The sequence below is a fragment of the Nestor notabilis genome, unplaced genomic scaffold, assembly GCF_000696875.1.
Source record: "Nestor notabilis isolate BGI_N333 unplaced genomic scaffold, ASM69687v1 scaffold5888, whole genome shotgun sequence".
Classification (NCBI taxonomy): Eukaryota; Metazoa; Chordata; class Aves; order Psittaciformes; family Psittacidae; genus Nestor; species Nestor notabilis.
In genome coordinates, this window is record NW_009940451.1 from 1,471 (window position 1) to 26,925 (window position 25,455).

The 25,455-nt window shown below is 46.4% G+C and overlaps 1 protein-coding gene across 3 annotated transcripts; it reads right to left on the reverse strand.

Moving 5' to 3' along the window:
• Positions 1 to 864: 864 nt before the first annotated feature.
• Positions 865 to 19,409, reverse strand: SEPT6 (septin 6). Of its 3 annotated transcripts, XM_010020347.1 has the most exons (10): positions 19,298 to 19,409; positions 11,965 to 12,160; positions 10,853 to 11,039; positions 10,473 to 10,634; positions 7,968 to 8,064; positions 7,537 to 7,705; positions 6,920 to 7,052; positions 6,060 to 6,250; positions 4,299 to 4,342; positions 947 to 1,988 (listed from the first exon to the last, which is right to left on the reverse strand). In XM_010020347.1, the coding sequence occupies exons 2-9, from the start codon at positions 12,129 to 12,131 to the stop codon at positions 4,339 to 4,341; spliced, it is 1,110 nt and encodes a 369-aa protein (XP_010018649.1). In that variant the 5' UTR covers positions 12,132 to 12,160; positions 19,298 to 19,409; the 3' UTR covers positions 947 to 1,988; positions 4,299 to 4,338. The 3 variants fall into 3 exon arrangements, with proteins under 3 accessions (XP_010018647.1, XP_010018649.1, XP_010018648.1); XM_010020345.1 differs by lacking the exons at positions 947 to 1,988; positions 4,299 to 4,342 and adding an exon at positions 865 to 889; XM_010020346.1 differs by lacking the exon at positions 4,299 to 4,342 and having other exon boundaries at positions 1,724 to 1,988.
• Positions 19,410 to 25,455: the final 6,046 nt, after the last annotated feature.

The window sequence follows — 25,455 nt, forward strand, 5'->3', positions numbered from 1 at the left end:
CCTGCTGGTTCTGAGCTGCTGCACAGGGTGTGCTGCTGCTGTGCACAGGCAGCTGGACTCGTGTCTGTACAGAGACACTGTTCATGAGACTTCTGCAGCCCCCACACCACCCTTCCAGCAAAATGCTCAGCACTAAACCCAGCGTTACCTCTCCCACCTAGGTCTGAGGTGTGCTTAGTGTCTAAAACCCCTGGGGTTTAAGGGGTTTTGTTGAAACCATTTGGCAACACGCAGCCTGAACCTTCAGCGGGGCTGGGACATGTGGGTTTCACCCCCATGCAGAGAACTCAGCCTGCAGACAGTGCACAACAAGCAAGTCTGAAATGGAAATGAGGATTATGTGCTGCTCTTCAGGTAGCATGAATTAGCAAAAGGAAAAATAAAAGCAAATTAGAAAAGATAGATGATGTCATGAAAATGACACCAAGTATAAGGAGATAAGAGGTTTTTATCTCTCAACTATGTGATAATTAAACTAAGGAAGTGTTATTTTAATGTCACCAATAAATAAATTTAATCTGCGTTGTTATTTTGCCAGCAAAAATAACTCACAGAACTTATTTTGACATCCCTTATTTATCTGGGTGGAGAGGGACGAGGAGAAAGGGAAATCCACTAATTGTAGGGGGAAAAAGTAAGATTTAAAGCTGAAGCATCCAAAGCCTCTTTAGGACTAACTTTACATTGTTTAATAAAAGCAATAACCACCAGCACATAGCAAAGCCAGAATCACAATGAGGATATAGCAGAGAGCAAGGGTAACACCATGGAAAGGTCACAGCTGAAATGCTGTCACGTTTTATTAGACCCTCCGATTTAACAAGTAAATGAAGGTCCATTCCAGCCCATTGTATTCAGGGGTAATTACTCAGTACAGAGCCATGGGTTACTGTAAAAGAAGGGCAAAGAAAACAAAAAACAAAAGAAGTAAATATTAACCAGAATTCACTGTCTGATGAAGTCTTTATTTAAAAACAAAACTCATCCAGAAATACACAATGAAGACACCTGCAGGCAAACCACAGTTGCACTTGGCCAGAGCGGACTCCTGGCCCCAGTGAGCAAAACACCCTCCATTTTAGTGCAAATCTTGCAGTAAAACAAGACTTTTGCTGAATAGAAAATACGAGAAACAACCTGCCAGCACCTGTATGCTTCTAAACAGACCATATAAAAAAAGGTAGTAATTTTTGCATTAAAACCAGAAATGGTTGGAATCACTGAGAAGAAAGGCAAACGTCATCGTCTTTCTTCACCAACACTGGTATGTACAGCAAGGTGACCAGCTTTCCCTGAGATTGGATCCAGGATGTGCATCCAGGCCAGCACACTGAGAGGGAGACAAGGCAAGAGATCCTTCGTGACCCCTGCAGCATTCAGAGAACACTTAGTTGCAGACCGTGGATCCAAGTTTGAGAATCCCCCAAGGCTGGGGACTAGAGTTTGGACTCAGGCCCACGCCTGTGAGGATGTCAAAAAGTCCTTTGAAACTGAGTCACACAAGGCAGGGAAGGGGAGTAATGAGGCGTTAATGAGGCAAATTAATAAGGGGAGAGGGCAGCCAGTCTCTTGAGACAGCATGTCCCAGCCCATGGCAGCATCGGTCCCCTGAGGTGCTGAATGCTCAGCACCAAGCAGCCACGCTCTGCTGCCATGCAGCCCTTGCACATGGAGGAGGAGAGGCAAAGAGCTGAGCAATGAAAAGAGGGACACCAGCTCTGTGAGCCTGCTGCTGCCCAAAGGGAAGAGGTGTCAGCAATGAGCATCTCTTGCCAGTTCCACGTAGGCTGTTGCCGAGTTCTTCACGAGAACAACCATAACCCACAACAGCCAAGGGTGTGGACTCTTGCTTAAAACAAAATGATGAGCACAGGAAGGGAGCAATGAGCAAAGGTGAGCAAACAGGCACAATGGCATAGCTGCGTGTTAACCAAATGTGGGGGCATTCGCTTCTGGTGTGAAGGGAAAGGTTCTACAGGAAACCCGAACTGAAAATGAAAGAAAAAGGCAGATTAATGGTTTTATGGATTAATGACAAAAAAAAAAAAAAACCACCCCAAAACCAAACAAAAATCACGAACAAAACAAGAATATAAATGTTTCCTAACACACACACAAAAAGAAATGTTGCTAAGTGTTAGTAAGGTTTAATCTGATTACAAAACATGCTCTATGCAGACACACATGCACACACACACACTCTCAACAGTGGGATGAACCGAATTTATCTTCTGAAACAATCCTTTCACAGTTTGCAAGCTACAACTGTGCCTTGTTTGTACCCTTGCAAAACAGTGGAGCCCTGCAATACTTTATGGATCAATATGGAGAGTATTTTTCTGAATGCCGGAAAAGTACCATATATACATATTTAATTTAGCAATGACAAATGCCCATTGAAAAAGGCACTGTCTGCATTTGTATAGTAGGAACAAATAACTTCATTTGATTCAAAGCCCAGCACACAATAGTGTACAGTTCTGAGGACTGCCAAAAGCAATCCAAAACCAGCAAAAATCAGTAATGTTCACTCTAACTGCACTTTAGCTGTGCCTTCTTACTCAGCACCAGAATGAACACTGTTATTCTTTGAGCTTATTTTTCCACGTTCAGAGCCTGATAAGCAGAGAATTGTTCTTTTCATTGTTCTACAGTTACCACTGGCAGCAGAGACATTCATTCAACCAGACTGCTCAAGACAACTGTAAGCTCCAGTTCCAGCCCGTGCAAGACCCTTCTGAAGCTCTTCTGTTAAGTGGAACATCCCATTGAAATTGAACTCAAATGCCTCTCACTGACAGCGTAATGTTTACTTGCTTTTCCATTTCCCTTGGTAGGGCCAAGAGAGAAGGAATCCTGAAATCAGCTTTTCCCTATTTAAGGGCAGACCGTCAGTTAGTTTGGACTGTGTCCTGGAGAGAATGTAAATCCTGGTTTTGTCTGCAGGGAAGGGTGGACTTGAGGCTGAGTTTTCAGGGTGTTTTATAGTTAAGTGCTGCTGTTCCAACACGTTCCTTCTCTGAGAGACCTGTGCACCTCAGCCTGGGGTGCTGTCACTCTTGCCTTGGTTAACAGAAGCAAGACATTCCTGTGGGAGCTTTCTTTTTCCTCTCACCAGAGAATCAACAGCAAATTAAAAAGGCTCAGTTAAACACACCCAACCTAGTTGTAAGTAGACCACTGTCATTAGCAGTTGAACTAATAGCCCTAATGAGGATGCTGTCCTCCTGCCAGGCAGGTGCATGTCTTACACATCTTAGTTTAAATGAACCTTCACTTTACAATAGATGCTGTCACTTTGCACTACAGACACCTGCTTATGGTCAGGCTTTTTAACCTTTTCAGGTGGCCTTATCTCCACAAGCCTCCTCACATGTTAAATACAGCCCTCATCTACCACTAGCCTTACCCTAGCCATGGACACACTTGGCATGGATCCCAAAAGCGTGGATCTGTATCTGTCTGATACAACTGAACATCATCCAGTCCACGAGTTACCAATTTGCCTGTTAAAAATGTCATGAAGTCTCTCAGTTTATCTTCAGAGCTTTCATTATCTGCTAAATGCTCAGCCCATCACCTCTTACGGTTTTGGACAATCAACTATACTTGGTCAGCAAGTGAATATTGGTTTGGTTACTCAAGCAGTAGCTTCTTTAACGCCCCCCTCATACATATGTACACACACACGCTCATACACACACACAGTTTGGTGATTCTCTGGTGCTTTAGGTCAAAGGAATTCTCTAGGTTTGCCAGATTTACCATTTGTTAGTATGTGGAGGGGAGGATAGGAACTAGTCTTGCACTGTAACCACAAGTTAACACTCTAACTTGGTGGGGTGGGAGGGAAGGAAGAGAAAGGGAAAAACATTTTCATGGCTAGCTGGGTTCTGTCATCAGCACCACATCTCCATAGCAATTGTTGCCATAGTATCACCATGGCCTATGTGATTAAAGAATGTAATTTATTTGTAAGGGAGATGGAATATATAAAACAGAGCCAACAAAGTGCTGGGGAGGTTTAAAAGGAAGAGGATCTAATCCTTATTTTTCTGTGTTTCATACTGAGTCTCTCTGCATTTTACTTCGCAGAATCTTTAAAGACAAACTTCACTGCAACCCTTTTCCACAACTGCGTACGTGGAGAGATACTGGTAGATCATGTATAGCGAGGGTGAAAGCAGAGGAAGGCACAGATAATACTTATTATAGGCTTCTGGACTTGCACAGGGTCTGCTTTTTTAGGAACTGTAACTGATCCCATTGTGAGGTCTATATTAGTTAGTGACGCTTACCAGGACAATGTGCCTCATGCACCATGCAGCCAAACAGCAGCTAACTGTAAAACAGCATATGTGTAAGAGCTAATCATGATGATAATGATGTAACAAACAAACAAACAAAAGAAATTAAGTCATGATTAGTGCAAATTATAGAGCTTGGGTTTAAAAGAGTCACCTGTAAAAGAAAAAGGCCAGTGTACTGCCAGCTACTAGTAAATAAGATAAAATTTAGCTACAGCTTGTGAAATTTATGGATTGTTAGAGATATTTATCATCTAAATACTGGAATGAATTATTAAGGACAACTGAAGAAGTTACAGAGTAAAGAGAGCAGCACTATTTCTAACAGCTATTTTCCTGGAGGAGAGAGAAGCCTCCTAATACTCAAGCACTGACCTATCTCTTTCATGGAGTTTTCTGTGCTTTTCTGAGTCCTAAACTGACAAGGATGGTACCATGTGAATGTGCCTGGTGTCAAGGAGCTCTTCCAGAATCAGAACTGCTTCTGGGAACAAGAGTGTGACTTGGACACAGTGACTGATTGCTTATACTATAGGGCATGTCACCTCCCTTTTCTGCATTCCTTACCCTGACTGATTTCAGTTGTGTATTCCTTACACAGTCCAGGCTCCCAGTATGGAAAGATACTAAAATTCCATGAAGGTAATTCAAAAGAGCAAATCAAAATCCACAGTGGAACAAGGAACGGACAAGCAAGAAAAGGAAGCATTAATTGCTCATCACAAAAGAATATTGACATTGAAGCAGCTCCAGCTCAAAACTGGAAAGTCTAAACCAGGATCTCATTCTGGTTATTGGGTTTTTCCTCTCCTGTCTCATTTGATTCCAGGCTTAACGGTCAAGAGCTATTTTCCCTGACAAACTTCTTGGGCATGTGCCACATTGTTCATACTAACAGCACTTCTCCACATACTTCAGACCACGTAGTGCAGGCAAGATGTACTCTGGATTTGCCTCAGGGATGTGCAGAGAGGGGATTATGGCAGTGGTACAGAAACCAGACCCTTGTCTATCTGCGCACGGCTCTTGGCACAGCACTCCATTTTGGGAAACATACCACAGTGAGAAGAAAAGGAACTGCTCATTGTTGCGTGAACTTGGAGGACTGTTTCACCTGTACAGCTGGCTGACAAGGGGCTGGACACTGTCACACCAGTCCTTTGCACAGGGAACTCCTCCTAAAGCCATGCAGTATCTCTCACTGTTTCTGTGAAGGGCAAAAAGCTGCTTTAGGGCTGGAGAAGAGTACTAGCACTAACAAGGAGCTATGACCTGTCCCCTCATTTTGCAGATTCCAGAATTAAAGACTATTAGTCGCCCTCATAATTTCCACAGTATAACCTTTTTCCCATCCTAAAGAAATAAGACCCTGAGACAGGAAACACTCCTCTCTGAGGATAGTGGGAAATCCCCACTATCCACACGCTAACCTTGGCAGCCAGTATTGTTCTGCTTCATTACAAGCACTGTCAGACCGAGGGAGGAGCAGGGAATCTTGAGGAATAAAAACAAGTTCTTCCTCTTCCATGCTGTCAGCAAGCAATGAGGGAGGTCAGCATTGCTCCCTGCTCTTCGGGATGACAGCTAAAGGAAAAATGCTTCCAGCTACTGCTCAGCCTCACTAGGGACTAAATCTGTCTGCAAACCTTCCCTTGATAAGGTTAGGTTGGCTAGGTTGGGAGAGAGGAACACCCAGAAAAATAGAAAAGGAGAACCATTCCCAAAAGCAAATACCACAGGTTACCAACTTACTTTTTCCTTTCCTTATCTCTTTTAAGGGTTTGCGATCCTCCAGCCTGCTGAGCCTGAGATTGGAGCAATTCAGCTGCTGTCTTCCTTTGTTTAAATGCATTTACTTCATCATCCAGAGACTTTTTCTTATCCTCTAGCTTCTTTTTTTCATCCTGATGTAACTTTTTCAGGCGATCAAACTTTTCGTGCAGCTGGAGGAAAAGGAGAGAGGTGAGCAGGACCCAGCACTACCAGATAGTCTCTTCACAGGAAAAGAGGAAGATGGAAGGATTCAATGAGACCTGAGCCTGCAATGCTCCATTGGTCTCTACGTCATTTCTAGCCTCCTGAGCTGACAGTGCTTAGGAAAAGGGCAGGGGAAAATTTCCATCCACAACAGCTTACAAAACAGGCAGTGTTCCAGTGAGGCACCATTGCACAGACTAATAGAGGATGGGGAGAGTTTAATGGTAAAAAAAAAAATAAAAATCAATCCATTTCCAGGGGCCTTATTCCTCGTTAAAGGTCAGTAAATTAATGGATTTTTCACCATGCTCAGGAAGTTGTATCAATGTATTTTTTTTTCTATAAGAAGCTTTTATCAGGGGCTGTTTCCTTGAATTTTGCCACACTTCCACTCTTCATCAAATCAAGACTATTCACTTTCATGGTGCAGTAAGTTGTATGCTACAAGCACTGCGATCTAGTTTTGTGCTACAGGATGAACACCTTAATGTCCCCATGACCCCAGGTTGAACTTCAGACTTCTTGGTAAGAAAGTCCTAAGCCACACTCTGCAGAAAGTGCTTTGGCACCAGCTACCTACTTGGGAGTAGGTCTATCACTCACAACCATGAAGAGACAAGTACTGCAGTCTTCACCTCCTTTTCAGCCTCCTTCAGCTCCGCTTCTTTTTCCTTGACCCTCTGGACAAACATTTGCCTCATTGCCTCTTCCTTTTTCTGCAGTTCTCCCAGAAACTCGTTTCTTTTGGCTTCATAAGTTTCTTGTAAGCTAAAAAGAAAGGGAAGTCCAGTGATATGACTTGGGACAAACACGGCTTGCCCTGAGCCTCTGAAATCAGGCCCTTACCATGAATACTGCTTGCCCACAGCACATTTGCTACTCGCCCACCCACGTGTGCCCAAGGCCACCTTTATCCAACCATTTCTGAGGTCTGTAAGCTACTGCACTTTTCTGTATGTTGAATGTTGGGCAATTTAAAGAGACCAACTGGCAACAAACTCTAGTTCAGAGGGACACTGCTGTATGTGTGCAGCACAGACATTTCTCCTCCCATACTTGCAGTTTCACAGTCAATCCTGAACACGGTCTCCGGGTTTTCACCTTCTCTCACTCAGCCAGCACCTTTGCTGAAGTCTAGATTTATCTGACCTGGCAGGTTTTCTTGCTGCATTGGTTCTTTACATGCTCTCTCAAGGACACAAACGCACACATGCAGTGCACCCCACAATGCCTGTCTTCTCAAGGATCCCACCTGAAGGGTTTGCTGTCCGGATCGGTGTCCTTGAAACCCATCTCTTCCAGCTTACATCGTCGGTACAGCTCATAGTGGCGCGTGTGGGTCTGTTCACGAAGGTCTTCCATATTCACACGGATCAGCATCTCCCGCAGCTTCACAAAATCACAGTGAGCTTCATTCTCCACTGTAAGAAGACATAAGGACAAGATGGGGGCAGAAACAAAGGTCTCTTCCCACAGTCCCCACCCGTCTACTCCTCCAATGGGTTAACAGCCCTTCTGAGCAGAGAAAACTGTCACTATAGGCCTGACACAAGGATTTAACAAAGGATAATTCCTAGAGAGATATTAAAAGTCTGGCAGATCCTTGTTCCTCTTATGAGAGCCCACTGCCTCCTGGCAGAAGTGTCACCATTCATGCCATGAAAATCCCAGGGCTCAACTCACCTTGCACAGTGCCCCAGGGGTACTGTCGAGCTTTCATCATTTTGTTTCCTATTTTCAGCTCCTCCGTGCTCCCAATCACTGCAAATGGTAAGTGGGCCTGGAACACATTTAGTGATACCCATGTCAGTCTCTCTCAACTCTGGCTGCCTTGCCAGCACACAGAGATCAGCACAGCCACTGAGCAAGACAGTCATTATGCACACGCTAATCTCAGGGGGTCTAGTCACTGGCTACTAGCCCAAGACAAGGGGGAGAAGGGAGTGTCTTTTTGGAAACCTTGTTAGTGCTACCACTCTATATCCTCTACCTGGCTGATCCTCCCAGCCACAGGGTCTCAGGTGAGATGAGCCAGTGCAAGACTAGCATCAGAACGACAGCTCAAACAACATGCTGCGCGGCTCTGACTGCGGTGCTGTCCCAAGGGCTTGCCGTAGCTGAGGAGAACATCTGCACAAGCACAGAAGCAATAAAAGAGGTCTTGGAGCCTTCTTGATTTTACCCCTTCACCACTCCCTCAGCTCACACTGGAGCACAAGACACGTCGCTCTATTGGATCATGAGACTGAAGTCTGTCCTTCACCCCCAGAGTAACAGCTCTTTCCTCCCACTTGCTTCAGCTGTGGCATCCTGCACACCCCTGCATGGGGTCAGCCTCCACATCCATGTATGCCCAAAGGTCTGCTGTAGGCTGAGATGGGAAGGACTCTGCATTCCCTGGGGCTTTGCTGAGCCTGCCCCATACTAACACTCCATAACCTCATGCTTCCTGCAGCTGTGATGGGGCTCACCCTTAGCACTCCCCCTCCCAAATCCCACAGCACTCAAAACTGGTTCTGAGAAACCCAAAGGAATGACAGTGGATTTACAAATCCTCCTGATGTTGATGCTACGTGCAGCCACTACTAGATGGTTGCATAGCCAGAGGGCAGAGGTGGCCAAATCCAGGGATCAGACACCTAAGACACTCACCCACTGCAAGCTCAACTGAGTCGGAACAGAAACACTCCCAAAACCTCTCTAGGCTCAGAAGACCACACCTTATGCTCCCCTCATTCCCCAGTCCCAGGCTGCCAAGCAAACCCCCAGACACTGCCATCATGCTTTGCTGCATTTATCTGTTGTGCAGTAAGTGAGCTCTCTCCCCACCTCCGCTTGCTCCTGGGAAGTACACTGCATTCTGCCAAGCTGCAAAGAAGTCAAGTGCAAGGCTTCAGCACTTAAAAATAAAGTTGCCAGCTCCCTGCACCCACCCCTTCTGCTGAGTTTTGTGCAGTGACATTTGTTAGCTAGCTCTTTTAAAGCGAGCTGAGCTCTAAGCAATTAAAAGGGCCCCAGGATATGGATATCCCCAACTATATGGAAGATCAGTGACCCTGGACTGCTCTCAAGAGCAAGTAATGAAGTTTTAATTCCACGGGTTATCTGAAAACTTGGACAAGTTTATGGCAGCTGGTACAAGCAAAAGATTTCAGAGATGATGTTTTCTACTTTTGGAGTGCAGCTTGTACAAACTTTAAATACTGCAAAACTGCCTGCAAGCACTCACAAAGATGGGCTCTTCAGCTTTCATTCCTCAGCCTCCCAGCTCTTGCATGGGACACACAGAGTAAGCGGGGCTGGTGGTCAGTCTGATGGGGCCATCCTGGGCCATGTAGAGGCTCTGTGCACTGCAGCCTTCTGGGTCACTTCCCATGCTGAGCTACCTCTGCAATCAAGCTGACACACCAGCACCTGGAGGGACACAGGCCAGCACAGAGCTGAGCCTGCTCTGCGGGAGAGGGCAAGCAGCAGGAAAAGGAAAGTGGTCTTCCAGGTTGAAGAAAGCTGATTTTCAGCAGAAGGCTGTCTCATTGCAAAGGGCAGGGGATACAAAACACTGGAGGGAAGGAAACAAAGCTGTCTCAACTGAACAGCCTCCACACCACAACATGAGGGAAACTCCCCTAGCTAGCTCTGAAAGGAATAGTTTGTCACCTTATTTCTACAGCTGTAGCTCCTCCTCCCTTCAAGACACCAAACACTAACAGCAGCACTGTCCACAAACACTTCTGCACATGTGGTCAAGACTAATTATCAGTGCTCCCTGTGGCAAGGAACAGCCACAGGCAACAGGAGTCCCCCACAGAGGCACAGCTTTGCAGGAAACATCAGCCAAGGAGAGAAAAGACTGTCCTTGCCCTGCACAGCCTCACCATCTGTCTGATCTCCTGCATGTCCCTCAATAGATACACATTAGGACAAGGAAGGGGTTAAAAGACTTGGCGGGGGGTGTGGTGTGTGTTTCTGACTAGAAAAGCCCACCAGAGAGGCAGTAGCCTACGAGCAGGCTCTGCTAGCCTAGGATGATGCTACAAGGATTGGATGCCTGTACAATCCTCTGGTTTTAAGACACAAAACAAGGGAGAAACAAGAGGGAAAGTGGATGTAAGAAGCATCCCAATATGGGCCATCAACCCCTAAGCAATAGTGCTGTTCTGGGAGAAGAGGAAGCACTAAGTCACTTACATTCATTGTCCCATTTATCTCCGCCACTGATTCATCATCTGTTGGGAACTGGTAGATCTGAACCCCGTTACTAACCAGTTCACTTGTGATTTTAATTTTAAATTTGGTCAGCTCACTCTTGGAAATGGCATCAGATTTGGCAATGATGGGAATGATGTTCACCTAGAAAAGAAGAGAGTGGTAAGAAGTCCTCAGCTTTGCTCCAGGTTGCTTTTCCAAGTCTGCAATACAACTTACAAACTTAAATGTGCTTCATAAACATACAGAATTTATCTGCCAACCCAGTCATCCACTAGTGTAAGGGCTATTCGAGGAGGGGAGATGTGCTCTGGAAAAGCAGCACATGGTGAACCTGCCCAGTAAGAGTTAAACGAGCCTACCTTGCTGTCAAGCTTCTTCATTGTTACCAAGTCCAGGGATTTCAGCGAGTGGCCTGTTGGAGCAATGAAGTACAAGCAAGCGTGTATTCGGGTGTCATGGTAGTTGTGCAAGACCCTTTTTATCTTCAGTTCTTCTTGCAAGTAGGCTTCAAACTGAGCATCGATGAATTCAACGATGGGCTTATAGCTTTGGTGAAAGGAAAAAAGAAAATACTTATTCATCTCACAGCCAAAGTGGTAAAGAGACAGTGCTCCACTGCTTGCTTTCAAGAAACAAGCTACTTGTTAGATTTCACTTTCCAAGACCGATTGTCTCTATCCCCCTCCCTCCGCACCAGTAAGGAATTTTAAAGTTGTACTGCTGACAAGGAGATGTGGTCCTACAGCAGATGCTAGCAGCCAGTTTGACAAAACATGGTACTGGGAATTCAGCAGAGGACAGGACACATACCATGGACTCTCATGCTTTGAAATGAAAGGGTGCAAGGCCATCAGAAACACAGAGCTCGTCAGACTCACAGTGTAAAGGACATCAGTGCATCTTAGAACTAAAGATAAAACGTAACGGACCTACAACAAAGCAAATCCCATCTGCAATGCCTCTGCAAAGATGCACCTTGAAAACGGTCTGGTGGCATCGCACACCCTTTAACCACCATGTTCTAGCCACGCTGGGTCATGAGCTGCCAGAGATACTTCCCCGAGGTATCTCAGTGCACATTTATCATGCTTCCTCTGGCAACATGAAAGAGCCCTGCCAGAAGTGGCTGTTAGGCCAAGTGGCAGCTTGTGGTCAGCACAGCACAAGGAAACAAGCACAGATGCCCTGGAGCTCTCCACTCTTCTCAGTAGATGAATTTGGGCAGAAGGCTGTCAGCAGGGCAGATATTGATCTGACAGCATGAGAGAAGATGCTTTAATAGTTGGAGCACTGCTAACACACCACAGCCTCTGCTCTCTCTTCTACGTGCCCCATCCCAAAGAGATGACAAGGACAACGCATAAGAAGGAAGGAGGAAAACTTTACAGCACAGTCTGATCCAAATAGGGCATGGAGAGAGACCATGAAGGAGAAAATCAGGTCACGACACAGCCTCTCCCCCTTCACTCACCTGTCCTCTTTGTTGATCTGATCACCAAAGCCCACTGTGCTCACAATAGTCAATTTGAGGTTGACATTGCTCTCCTGCAGGTCGTAGGTACTGGATTTCAGCTGGACCCCAGGCTGTGAGTGAGACGCTGGGTCACCTTCAAACTTGGTGTTGAAAAGTGTGTCCATGAGAGTGGACTTACCAAGGCCAGTTTCCCCTATTTGAGAAAAAGCGTTGAAATGTTCTGTTTAATATTAACAGGGCCTGGCCTTTCAGCTTCCAAACATTAACAGGGGTAAGATTGTAGCAGTTGAAAGCAAATCTCATGCTCCAAAAGGATGGTCTGGCAAACAGAAAGCTGTGTACAATGGGAGGTCTGTATTCCAGACAAATTACATTTCACAGTCTAATGCCCATAAATATCGTTAGAAAATAGAGACGCAAAAGGAGAGGTGAAAAGGCAAAGACGAATACATCGTTCAGATCCTGCCAAACCCACAATCGCACTTCAGAAGATGCTGCTTTCATTAAAAAGTAGGGCTTATTGCCATCTCCAAATTAAGATGCTCCAGATCAACATGTCTCTAAAAACCAGCCACTGAAATAGCCTCCTTCTGTGCAGAAACAATGCAAACTGGTTCTAGTCCTCCAGCAAGTTGTGCAGTTGGTTTCTTGTGCTCACAGCAGATTGAGTGGGGGATCACCCTTCTAGACTGGGAGGGGACATTTTCTCTACTATCTGGCTTCCGTACCTTAGGAGCTACACTCTATACAACACTCCAAAATCTGCTTCCAAAAGCTCTGCAGCACTGAGCTGTTATTTGGATTCCAATCAACAGGGAACCATTTCCTTGTCTGTAAGGAAGAGACACATCCCAGTCTTAAATTTGTTTTAGACACATCCTGGGAAGAACAAAACACAACCCTCCGTGCACTCATTCCTCAGGGCAGCCTCCCTCTGACATCGGAGCCAGCTTTCTGAGCTCCAAGGATCTGACTTTGTGAGCAGCCTGGCTTGCTGCCCTGGGAGGGGTGCTGTGTTTGGGGGAAACAGGGATTTCTGAGCAGCCTGGCTGCAGCTCCAGCTTTTGCTGGAACTTCAGGATAAGCGAGTGAAGGCTGCTGCTCCAGCCCACTGCAGGACCACAGGGAGCCTGTGTCTGGCTGAAGCAGCCTTCCCCTCCCTCCCCAAGCCCTCAGCTCCCAACCAAGACAACTTCATCATTTTCCTACTTTGCTCAGAAGAAAAGACCTTCTTATTTTTGTAGGTTTAGAGCTCTGCAACAGATCCAAAATTCCATGAAATGCCCAATTCAACAAGGGGAAACTCCTCCCCATCCTCCCCCATCCAAATCTCAAAGCCTCACCCCTGCAAGCAGGCAAATTCCTCTTTCTTGGCCCCAGAAGAGACTTTTCTCACTCAAGGCTGAAGTACATGACAGGCAGGGCAGGGAAAACATCCACTGCTCTGGGAACTGAGCAGTCTCTGATTGCCATGATCACATATCAAGTATCTTTCTAGAGGCAGCAAGATTCATTAACATTTGAAAGTCAATGTACACCTTGAGCTACGCTCCACCACCAAATGATGCCAGTTATGGCCAGAACAGCCACAAGACCAGTTGCTCTTTGCACCAATCTTGTTTGCAGACTGAAGGGAAGAAGAGGGAGTCAGCACCAGGAGCTGGAATTGCTGCAATCCCTTATGCTGTGTCAATGCATCAGCAATTTTTACACCTCCACAAACAGAGAGCACCAGCACAAGGGACTCAACAAAGCACAAGGTTATCTCTGTCACTGGAAGAATGAGCTGGACCACCCAGAAGACTCGTGGCTGATCACAGCAAGCTCTTCACTGACTTGGAATCTCATGCCTTGGGCTTTTGCGGTACCCCAAAACAGGGAGCAGGTGACAAAGCGCAGCTGCCCCAGTTTGAACTGAGATGTTGAGGGTTAACAGCAGGCAGCCTGCATGACCTGCCAGGCCCTTCGCAGGGATTCCAGGAAAAAGCAGTGTAAAAAAAAATCGGGCAAAATCTAAACAGGCCGAGGAGGCTGCAGCATTTCCAGAGCCCCTGCCAAGGGATGGGTGGGACAGAGCAGGGAGCTGGCTGCTTGCCTGGGAACGCCAGGAACCCTGATGGGGCGTCTCAGGACAGGGGAGCTTCGGCCTCCCATCAGTCTGCAAAACCTCCTCTTGTGCTGCTGCCCCACGTTCTCTACCCCACAGCCTGGTGGGCCCTGCAGCAGGGTCAGGTCCAACAGCCTGTGCCTCAGAGCTGCATGCCAGGGGAGCAGCACTGGTGACCAGGGCAGGGAGCTGCTCTCTGCAGAGGATACACATGGTTGTGTGTAAGTCACGCTGGCTTCTGGGCAGGCAAAAGACCCTGTAAAACGCGTTTCTGCCTCCCTCCTTTTGGGTGAAAGGGGTTCACATGAGGCCAAGACTATTGTTTAAATGCATCCTGATCATAGGCTAATCAATCTAATGTGTTGTTTCCAGCATGAGTGACTTTAGCTGTCAGAAGGGCCAGGAGAAGTGCATAAGAGATGCAGGCAAGACAGAACATGCTTTTATACTCCATCTCATGCCAGCTACACAGGGCCAGCAGCTGCAACTTGGAATTCACACACCTGAGGTTTTCCTTGTGGAAGGGGAAGGTATTTTTCCATAGGTGGGAGTTGCCCATCCAAACCCCTACAACTTCATGTTTAAAACACAAAAAACACAGCTACTAACATGGCATCTCAAACGTGAAGTCTGCACACCAGAAATGACATTGAGCCAGCAGATGAACCCGTCCCCACGCTGTGTGACCCCATTGACACAGCGTGGGATTAAAGCCTGCCAGGGAAGAGGAAGACTGGAGAAGAGAGGAACTGTCTCAGGTAACAGACAGACGATGTTAACACTGACAGAGCAACATGAGATGGTAAAAGATTGAAGATGTCAATAAAGTGCTCCACTGTGTTAAGTATGACCAGAGCTAGGGAGCAGTGCTATCTGAAGGGCAGAACGACAGAAGGGAGGGTTTCTGAATGTCCTGGGAGTTTCTGCTTCACACTGAGGCAACTTTCTGCTGGCTGGAAGATGTAAATGGTGCCAACTGCTTCTTGCACGGACAGAAGTCCAGATGGAACAGATGGTCTGATGAAAAGGACAAGTAGTCTGTGCTTTTTCCAGCTGACAGCGCTGGAATCTTCTCCAAAAAGCAAAAACGATGAATGGGGATTAAGGGAGGCAGAATCACCGTGGAAAAGGCAGTGGTGTATGCAAACCAAGTGAGAGGCATCCCTGGCAGGGAGATTATTTCCTGGTGCCAGGCTTATAGGCACACATGTGATGAGATCTCCAAAATCGTACTTAGGGATTATGCAACTCAGCAGTGGCCTGCTCTCCTGCAGCAGGGCTGACAAAACGCTGTGGGGAGGACAGGGCAGGGAGAGGGACCTTTAGTTAGAGTTCTGCACCAGAACGCTCTGACAGCTACTGAAAAGCTGTCGGAGCCTTTCATCATGGGATGGACTTTTGCTGTTAAGGCTGATGATTTTCAGAGACATGATAAAAAAGTGGCAACAGACACCACACCAGTGAGGCTCTGGACACACATCAACCCCACACCAGTGCCCGGGAGGCACCAGCCACTCGTAACACCCAAGAGCCTGCCAGGCCAGAGACTGTGCTGGGCTCCCCACACCTCCTCTCAGTCTCCTGAGACATGCTCCCTGCTCCAGTGCACACACACACGGTGCCTTCAGTGCTCTACAGACACGGTTCACCAAATCCCTCATTGACTGAGCAGCGGCATCACTTGCAAAACCACAGCTGGGACAAGGACCACTCTCCTCCCTTCGGTAAGGTGCTACCGAACATGTCTCTGACACTGGCCAGCAGCTAAGGTGGAAGAACAGAAGAAGCTGTGCCCACAGCAAATGCTCCTTCCTTTGGGAAGCTCCCAGCTTCCCAAACCAAAACAGCTACCTTTGAGCTGAATTGCACTTTCACAGCTTCTTGCTTCCACAGAAATCTGGCACCCTAAGCACCCCGCAGCAGTAAGCTGAATTATACACCACAAAAGCTGTGCTGCCTTTCTTGTGCCTGGTGATTTAATTTGCTTTCCCCTAGGATATGTTAAGTGAAAAAACATACAACTGCTTGCTGTCTCCCTATTCTACATCACTCAGGATTTAGGAGGCCCCAGTCATATCATCCTCAGTCAATTCTGTATGAGGACAGAGGAGTCCTTGGAGTACTTCCCTGGTCAAAGGCATGGAGCAGCTTTCACGAGAGTGCCCTTTCACATGAGGGTAACAGCCGTCCTCCACGAGATTAACAACTGTAGCTCCAGATATCAAATAATTCAATCTTAAAGGAAATGTATATGCATGCACAGCCCTTTCCTGTGAAGAAATGGGAGCTAATCCAATGTAGCAGGTTTATTGAGACAAGCCCTGAGGCAGCTCAGCCTGATAACGCCATCTCTCACTGAGAGGAAAAAATGATTCTTTTCATCTGACAGGAGTGCAGAGACGCTGCATCAGAAGGCAAAGTCTGTGCTGCACGGGCAAGAGAAGCAACACAGGCTCACAAAAGATGTCGAAGTGCCCCAGAGGACTACTTGGCTCCCAGACACCACTGTCCACCCCACGGGACCAGCAGCGAGGGCTAAGGAGACCAATGGCTTTTTGGTTGAGAGAAACCCTGTTCTCTCCTCATCTGCTTGCACCAGTGACCACACCATCAACCACTGGGCAACTTCGAGGCTGTACAGCTCACCACCCCACAGAAAGCTGCCTGCTGAAGAGCAGATGGCAGCTCTGTGTGAGGAAACCTGTGCACATCCCTCCCTTCCCCAGCCAGTGAGAGCTCTCACACACCAAGGGGAGAAGGCTCACTCATTTGGAGTGAGGGACCTCAAGCAGTTGTGGTACAGCTCATGAGAAAAGAAGAATCTGCCTCAGAACTGCCATTTCTCGTTGGACTGAATAGGCTGGTTAGAAATCCCCCTGCAAATGCCCTGAGAGAGGAAGGGAGAAACTCCTGCTTATAATGGTATTACCAGTATAATGCAACTACAATCTACCCTGGCCAAAATTGAAAGAGCTTACATTAAGAAAAAAAAAAAAATGTCAACCTTTTCTTTCTCTTTCTTTTCCCCATCTCACTGAGAAATACAGTCAGCACAGAAGATCTCAGCCATTAAACACTTCTCCAGCCTTAGCACTGAACTAAGAGGCAACTAATATTTTATCATGGAAGCTTTAGGAAGAAAATGGCTGCAGTAAGGAATAAAATATCAAAGAAAACATCCACAACCCCTCACTTCTTATGAGAGGTTTGCTCATTTATTCTATCTTTGGCTCTAGTCTCAAAGGGGAAACAGCTTTTAGCATGAGAAGAGCTAAAAATTGCTCCCCTCTGGACGTGCTACTAGGAGTCATTTCTGAAGCTTTCTTTAGCTCTTCCACCAGGAGCTGGAGGAATCAGTGGCTCAGATCCAGTGCAAAACTGTTGCTGTGTTTCTTCCCTCAACAGATGCCACACATGGCTGAAAAACAGGGGGCAATGAAGTGCCTTTCTATCATGCTTAGCGGCCTTATTATGGGATCAGTTCATCTACTTGTTGTTCTGTCCTGTTCTTTCCATTTTTCACCCCAAACTCCTGCTGTACAAGTGAGACCCAACAGGATAAACGACAGATGGATTCTGGGAGGTTTTGTTTGTCCTGGTTTAAGGCCAGGCTGAACCCAGGATATTGTGTTATTTCTTCAGGTTGTTTAAGAGTTTAACTTTGTTACCACAAGTTAACAGAGGCACCAGACAATTCTTAAAAGACATTTTAAAGCCTGACCTCTTCAAAACAAGATTTGTTTATCTTTTTCCAATGAATCTTATTAAATTTTTCTATAAAGTTTCTTTATTTCGAGGTTGACCATGTCTGTGTTATTACTGTTCATAAGAGACTGACATTAATAACTGATGTACATTGATCTTGGCGAGTCCTTGTTATTCACATCAACAAACAATCAATGCATTCCATTTCCATCCTGCAAAAAGGAAAGCAGAGGCATTCAACTCCTCTCCACACATTGAAGTGAATATATATCACAGGAGGCATCCACTGCTACACCTATAACTTGTAGAAAAAAACCCCAACACAACAGCTCAATAAGTGCAAAAGGAAATACTTCAAGACTTCAGTCTTTAGGATGAGAGTTTCACTAGGTCATATCACATTCATGTACTGTGCAAACCACCCAGGAACTCAGCCTGACAGTGACCTCCACTTGTCAGCAAAGTTTATCATCTCACAGGAACGTCATTGTCACGGAAAGTTTTCTTCTCAGCTCCATCTAACAAGGCTCAGCTCCCCCCTCCTCACTCTACTCCTCTTGTCTCAGACTTAACCCCGTCCTGGGCAAACACCAGCTCCACACCATGAGCTGGATCTGTCACGGAGGGTACAGACCACCTTTGTGTGGGTGCAGAGCTGACCATCAGCTGAGTCCCCAGGAGGTGTCCACAGCTGCAGCTCTCCCCTCTGTCATGCCAGGCACTGCTGGGAGCTTACTCTGAGCAGCCATAGCCACACAACATCCTCCTGCACCCAGATGCAAGGCACCATTATCGGTAAACCAAACTAGATGTCCTATCACACAATTAATTCCCTATTGTTAATTTTCTCACCTACCCAACCAAAACACAAGATTTTACTTCTGCTGCCTACGAGTGCCTCTGAGGAGAGACCATTTGGGAATCTAACCCTGGGGAAGACCTGCGAGACAGGCAGACACTGCATGGACAGACACCAAGCCCCACTACAGCGCCAGGCCCTAGCTGAGACACAGACTACACGGCAGCTTGGATAACCTTGGATAACCATCCAACCAGCTAAGGCTTGGCCAGACACTATTTTAATTCAAGTATGCACAGAAGAAGGAGGAAAAAAACCCCAGCTTTTAGTGATTTAAGAGGAGCATAACTGGTATTTTGTTAAAATAATTACAATAATAACTCAATACCTAACCAAACAAGACCTCTGAACAAAGGTCTCTGGCATGAGTACCTATTTTCTTTTAAAACCATGAAATTCAAACATGCTAGGAAAATAAAGATCATAATCAAAGCCTGGGATTTCAGGTATTTTATTTCCATGGTTCACTGCTTGGTAGAAAGCCATACTGCATAACCCCAGCAGGGATTTCCCAGGGCACCAGTAAATCCCATTACTGAAAACAGTACAGTTGGGGAAATTTAAATCCAAACTACCTTGTTAACAGTCACCTACAAGCTACATCCAGCTGTAGAGAAGCCCTTTTCAGCAAGAGAACTTCCCAAAATGGAAATACTCACCCACACACAGGATGTTGAAACAAAACCCATGATTAACTGACTTATTAACCAGCTGGTCAGGCAAACTGTCAAATCCTACGTGTCCGGAAAGCGGGACAGTACGACAGCCTTCACCCTGAAACACAGTGAAATAGTTGTGTCATTTTCAAGCAAAATACACTTATCTGTATAAACCCTTCGGACCTCCCAAGTAGAGCCAACTGCACAGTCCAAGCAGAGACTTGCACGTACACTGTAAGTCGTGTCACTGTGCTTCCCTCTTCTCCAAAACAAATCCAGGCAGCACAAATAGCATGTTTCATTTGGGGCACATTAGAAGATAGCCCTGTCAGAAAAACATTAAACTGTGCAAAACACACACCCAAACACAGCTGCTGAAATAGGGGCAGCCAAACATTTGTTTCTTGAGAAATTACATAGACACTCAAGTCTCACACTGAAAACAAAAAGAATCCCCTGTGCAAAGGAATCTATTAACGATACCTCCTCCTATAAACATACTGCAATTCACTTAATGTGAATTGTAACTCACATGTAATTCACATTTACACCTGAAATTATAGAATCTAGCCAGAAACAGTTAGGAAAACTGTACCTACATCTAGGAACTGAACAACCCAAACACTCTGTCTCTGCAAAGCTCAAGTGCTGTATCACCGGAACAGCAGAGAATAGAGTCTTCAAGATACAAGCTATCAAATGCAGTGATAATCTCCTATGTTGTTGCAAAAGATTAAAATCTCAGACTGCAAAGAGGAGCCTGTCCAAATTTATAAAATGGCCACTAGCACCAGAAATCGGGGATTGTTGAGGGAAGCTGCATGGGCAGGAGGCCAGACCATGCAAACCAGCAGGTCTTCTCCAACTCTGAGTGCTGCTGTCCAAGTTTCAGAGCGTACCTTTCAAAGTGAGGAACCAGGCAGGAAAAACCATGCAGCCCCATCAGAAGGGAGCCTGCATGGGAGTTTGGGAACAGCGGTACCCAAACCGCCTGCTTGGGGACACGGGCTGCTCCTGCACAGCCACCCAAAGGACTTCATGAGAAGCTGCTCCCACACCCTGCTCCTTCCTGTGCCCATCACCACTAACCCCGTCCCCCAGCCAGGCGTCCCCTTTCTGCCCTGGGGAGCAGAAGAGCAGAGCTCCAGCTCCAGCTCCAGCACAGATGTTTGCTTCTGGAGGGGCAGGCAGAAACTTTCACGTGGCCATTGCACAAAGTCCTATGTATGCCAAGGCACGCCGAGTGCCAAACATGCACAGCAGGTAGTAATAAACTATATGCAGAGGCTCAACCTTGGAAATGGCATCATGTAATATGGAGAGTTGGTGCTAGCCCTGCATATCTGTGTGTACTGAGAAGTTCCCCTCCTGCAGCTCCCAAAAGCATATTTCGTTCTCTGGAGCAGATGTATTTTACTGTCAAACACAGGTCTTTCAGGAACATCACTGGTTTCCAAGAAATCCTACAGCCAAAAGGCAATAGTTTATAGGGTGTAATTTAAACTTCTTCTTTCAAAATCATGTTTTCACTTATCTTGAAAGCCTGTTTATGGGGACAGGCATACTGGTTTTCCTTCTTCTGCTAAAGGCACTGTTATTTTAGCCCAGGAAAACATCCCCAAGGACTGCATTTCCTACAGTAGCCTGCCAGAGTATGATTACTTGCCTCATTACTGCTTTCCTGATGAGGTTTTTTCCCTCCAAAGATGAGGCTCCAAATACACTCCAACCATTACCCATATTTACCACCCTGTGATGTGTAAATATGTTTCCCCTTAGCCATATTTCGTGTATCAGTCTGACTCTTCCTGCCAAGATGTTCACCAAATATGGTGCTTTATTAATTCCTAAGCACCTTGCCTCCAAACGACAACTTCATCAGGAAGGTGCTTGACTTCCCTGGCAGGTTCTGTTTCTGCCTTCTGAGGATGCAGCTCCAAGGCCCAATAATTCACAAACAAACAGCTAAAGCAGAAGAAAGGGAGACTGTCAGGCATGCAGATCTTGTGATGATACAACCTCCCCCAAACTGCTTTCATCAAAACAAAAAAACAGTGCTGGAGTACCTCATGGCAGTGTTTGATCTGCAGCAACAGCACCACAGCCCAGGTGAAGAACAGATGGGTGGGCAGAGTCCACAAAGGCATAAGACAGAACCACAGGCAAAATAGGAAGGAGAAATATCAAGCGTATTTATAATACTCAGCCTTAAAACTGCACCATTGGAAGAGTGAACACTACTCTCCCCAGGAAGTGTGGGCAGGAGTGTAGGCTCTCATTAAGAACAAATCTTTTCCTCATCCCTAAATATAAGTGTGATCCAGATGGAACAAAATAAATGGTAGAAGTTAAGCCATTCTCAGCTGAGAGGAGACATTTACCATTGCACAGAATTCAGCCTGCAAGTTATTTCCTGTAACCTCTTTTTCTAGTCACCTGTGGTTTCATAATGCAGTTAAACCACAGTTCACATCTGCTACAGGCCAGGAAACTGCAAAATCTGATTTCCAGCCACAGCAGCTGAGCCTTCATGTTAAGTATGCAGCCAGGAGGTCATATTCTGCTCCTCTGGCTAAAAACCCAAAGCTGCTTGGCCAAGGCATCAAGAGATCAGATGCAGTGTAAAAAAATAAGAAATAATGTTTTAAGATCAGACTAGTTTTGACACACATCAGAAAGTTGTCAGCAATTACCAAACCTGCAGAGAAAAAAGAAACATTTTCTATCTGATCCACCAAGAAACAGTGCAAGTCACCAGTCTTCATGCACCAAGTGGTGTCAGTATCCAGAACGCTGCTATATATAAGCAGCATCACCATAAACAACATATGAATCCAGCAATTAGTCATCCTGCCTGTACAGTAAATGTGGATTTGGATCACCTTGTTCAAAACTGAAGAATATGTCAAGTTTATAAGCTTTTTGCTGAGAAAATGCTCAAGAGAGATCTTCATTATTAATCTTCAACAACAATCTTTCAGGTCAAACGTAAAGCATATAAAGAGGTACCAACAAGGTGAGCAAGGCTTTTCCCAGGAGCATCACTGAGTGCTGGATGACCTAGAGTCCTTCCAAACTCTTTATTTTAAAAGCATCTCCTTGGAACTAAGACAAAGATGGGATCTCTGGGAAGCCAGTGCGAACACTGGCACCACACCAAGACACCAGATGCCTTTTTATTCCCCCATATACACAGAGTGACCCCAACCCCCCCCAGGATAGAATGGGCTGTTGTTGTTTGGGAGGAAGCAAAGTGTGTTTACCACAAACAAGATTAGAAGAACAAAAAGAGCAGCATGCTCTCTTGCTGCATTACCAGGCAGGGCTTTTGCCGAGTGAAAGTAAGGAGCAGCCTCTTGAAGAGGTTACTTTATTTTTTAACCTGTCTTTGGAGGATTTACGCATCTTTTGTTAGGGCTTCTCCATGCCACAGAAACCACTGCTGCCAAAGCCACTGCTTACAAAGAACTGATCAGAAATATATGGAAAATACAAAGATGCTATAATAAATTACTCCAAGCCTGAAAGCACTACACATTAAATACTAGTTTACATAAAATGGGCCAGATTTAGACTCCAGGAGTTTGGATCACTCCAGGGTCCTTGGATGAAAAAAAAATAAATATTAGAAGAAAATCTTGCTGAATGTGTGCCTCTGCCTGGATCTGCTTTACACAAGCAGGACAGCACTGTCACCTCCTGACGTCCTGGGAGCACCGAGAGGCCGTTACCACAGAGCCTCCTTCTCAAGATATGCAGTGGTGCTGCTCACTGCAAATCTCAATGCTCCATACTCAGAACAGCTTCTGCTGGTCTGGACTAAGGGAACAATGAGAAAGGACACCACGGCAAAGGAAAAGCCTCCAGTTGGTGATATTCGGGCAGAGCACAGCAAATGAAGAATGCTACAGCTCTGAACCAGAGGGACCCAGTGTCCAAATGAGCCCTCACAACTGCAGTACAATACTTCTGCATAAAAAAATCTCTTTAGAAGACTGACAGCTGACATTTAGTACATCTGACACAATTTACCACCTATACACAGATGAGAATCACTTCAAATGCTGCGGCCTTAAAGACTCCCCGCAGAGGATTTCCAAGTGGCTGCAACAAACACAACAGCACCACCCCGCAATGAAAACAAACGAAGCAAACACCACCACGGACCATGCTCCCAGCCGACCACTCCCTCCCCCCCGCCGCCACAAAAGCTGAGACACAGAGGGTTAACCCCTATGCCTGAGACAACTCTTGCACAAGAAGTTAATGTCAAATCCCAAAGCAAGGCAGAACCCGAATTAAGGTTTCCACACCACAGTTTTTCACATTCTCTTTAAGCCAGAGCAACACCAGATCCCTTCTCACAAGCTCGGTGTTATGGCACCCACTTCCCCAGACTGCATTTGGCTCTGATTAAACAGCAAATTAGAGCAACACTTGTACCAATTACTTCTCACTTGTACAAGTGTGTAATTCTCTTACGCAATGACAGAATTATCCAGCAGATAGTAAAAACATCCTCCACGAGATAAATGCAAAGAAGGAATGTAAAGTGTAGAGAAAGACTTTGTATTTGTTTTTCTTGCTTGGCTGATAACAAATCATCAAGGTGCATATAAAAGAACAGAAAAGTGGGACAGAAATATTTCTGCATCAGCCACTACGGAAAGCAAGAAGCATCTCACCAAAGCTCCTGACATTGACCACCCTCTTCACACACACTGCATCATTCAGCCATTCAGCATCCACGAATGGTCAAGTGCTTCCAAAATCTCAAATTCTGACAGCTGTTAATATACATTTTGTGATGCCCCTGCCGAAGGGCTGCAGGAAGCCCACACGAGCTGCATGTGCTCCCAGGAGAAGTCTCCTCTGGCAATGAAAAAATCAGATTGTTCTGACCTGTACTACAGAGATTCAGAGTTAAGACAGTGGCCAGCGAGCGGGCCCTCTGCACCCATGGGGAGTGCTTGAATCCTGCACCCTCCATGCCAGCAGAGGACAGGAGAGGGGCCTCAGCCTGGCAGTGACAGGGCCACCCCAGGAGGGGGTTTCACCGACCTGACCTGCGGGTTTAGACTGGGGGTTTTCTGGGACAGGGGCAGGGTGGTGGCCCCAACATCCCCTCATACCCAGTCCCAGCTCTCACACGTTTAACTGCATTGGCAGCTCTTAGAGCTGCTCTGTGCTCCATGAACCACGGGCACAACCGGATGCCCAGGACCTGGGCTGACAGGTTGTCTGGACAAAGACATTTTCAATTTGCAGCACACTAATTTCATGTCCAGCTCATAGCTAGCTTTCCCTTTTGCCTCTGAAGAGGCTGTGCTGTATCATAATTCATTCCGGGCCATGAGCAGGCATCTGAAACTCCTGTACATTATCTTAGGAAAGCCTAATGCTCAATTTCTTTAAAAGACAGGGGAGCAAATGAGTCACTTTACATAGCTTGGCAGTCACATATAAGGCAACGGGTATGGCCAGGAGGAAATAACATCACAAACTGGCAAGGAATGGCTACATCTACCCGTTCAACAAGACTGGGTCCATGCTAAAACCTACTGCTTTGAAGATGGTACAGCAAGCATTCATCTCAAGTATTATTTGTGTACTAACACATGGACACCAAAGTTGGAAGCCCATCAAAACATGACAAAACGCTTCCAAATGCAAAACCCATACAGATTCCTCCTTAGCATTACTCTAACAAATGCAGAGGTGGCTCAACTCCCTCTGCTCCTCTTCTGGATAATTCTCTGCAGCACGCAGCAAGCTTTGTGCCATGCTGGAATGCCAGTGAGCATCAGCAGTGGCAGGAGTGGCTGGGAGCAGCAGGGATGGCACCGCAGGGGGACCCCTGGGGACACGGCTCAGCAGGGATGTCGTGCCAATGTACAGCGAGAGATCCAACAGCTCCTCCACAGCGCACGGTGCTGGATGGAGGGATGGATGGAGGGATGACCTTCCCTGCACCACGCACTAACAGGCACAGACGACAGTTTCTTGGGGAGGAGCGCAGCATCCCTGGAGAACAGGGATGCCAAGGGGCGCAGTGCCCACTGTCACACTCTGGCCTGGCAAGCAGCCTCCAGCCCTGCGTACGGGTGCAGGCTGAGGCCTCCTCTGCACGGCAGTCCGACCCGCGCCGGCATGCGGGG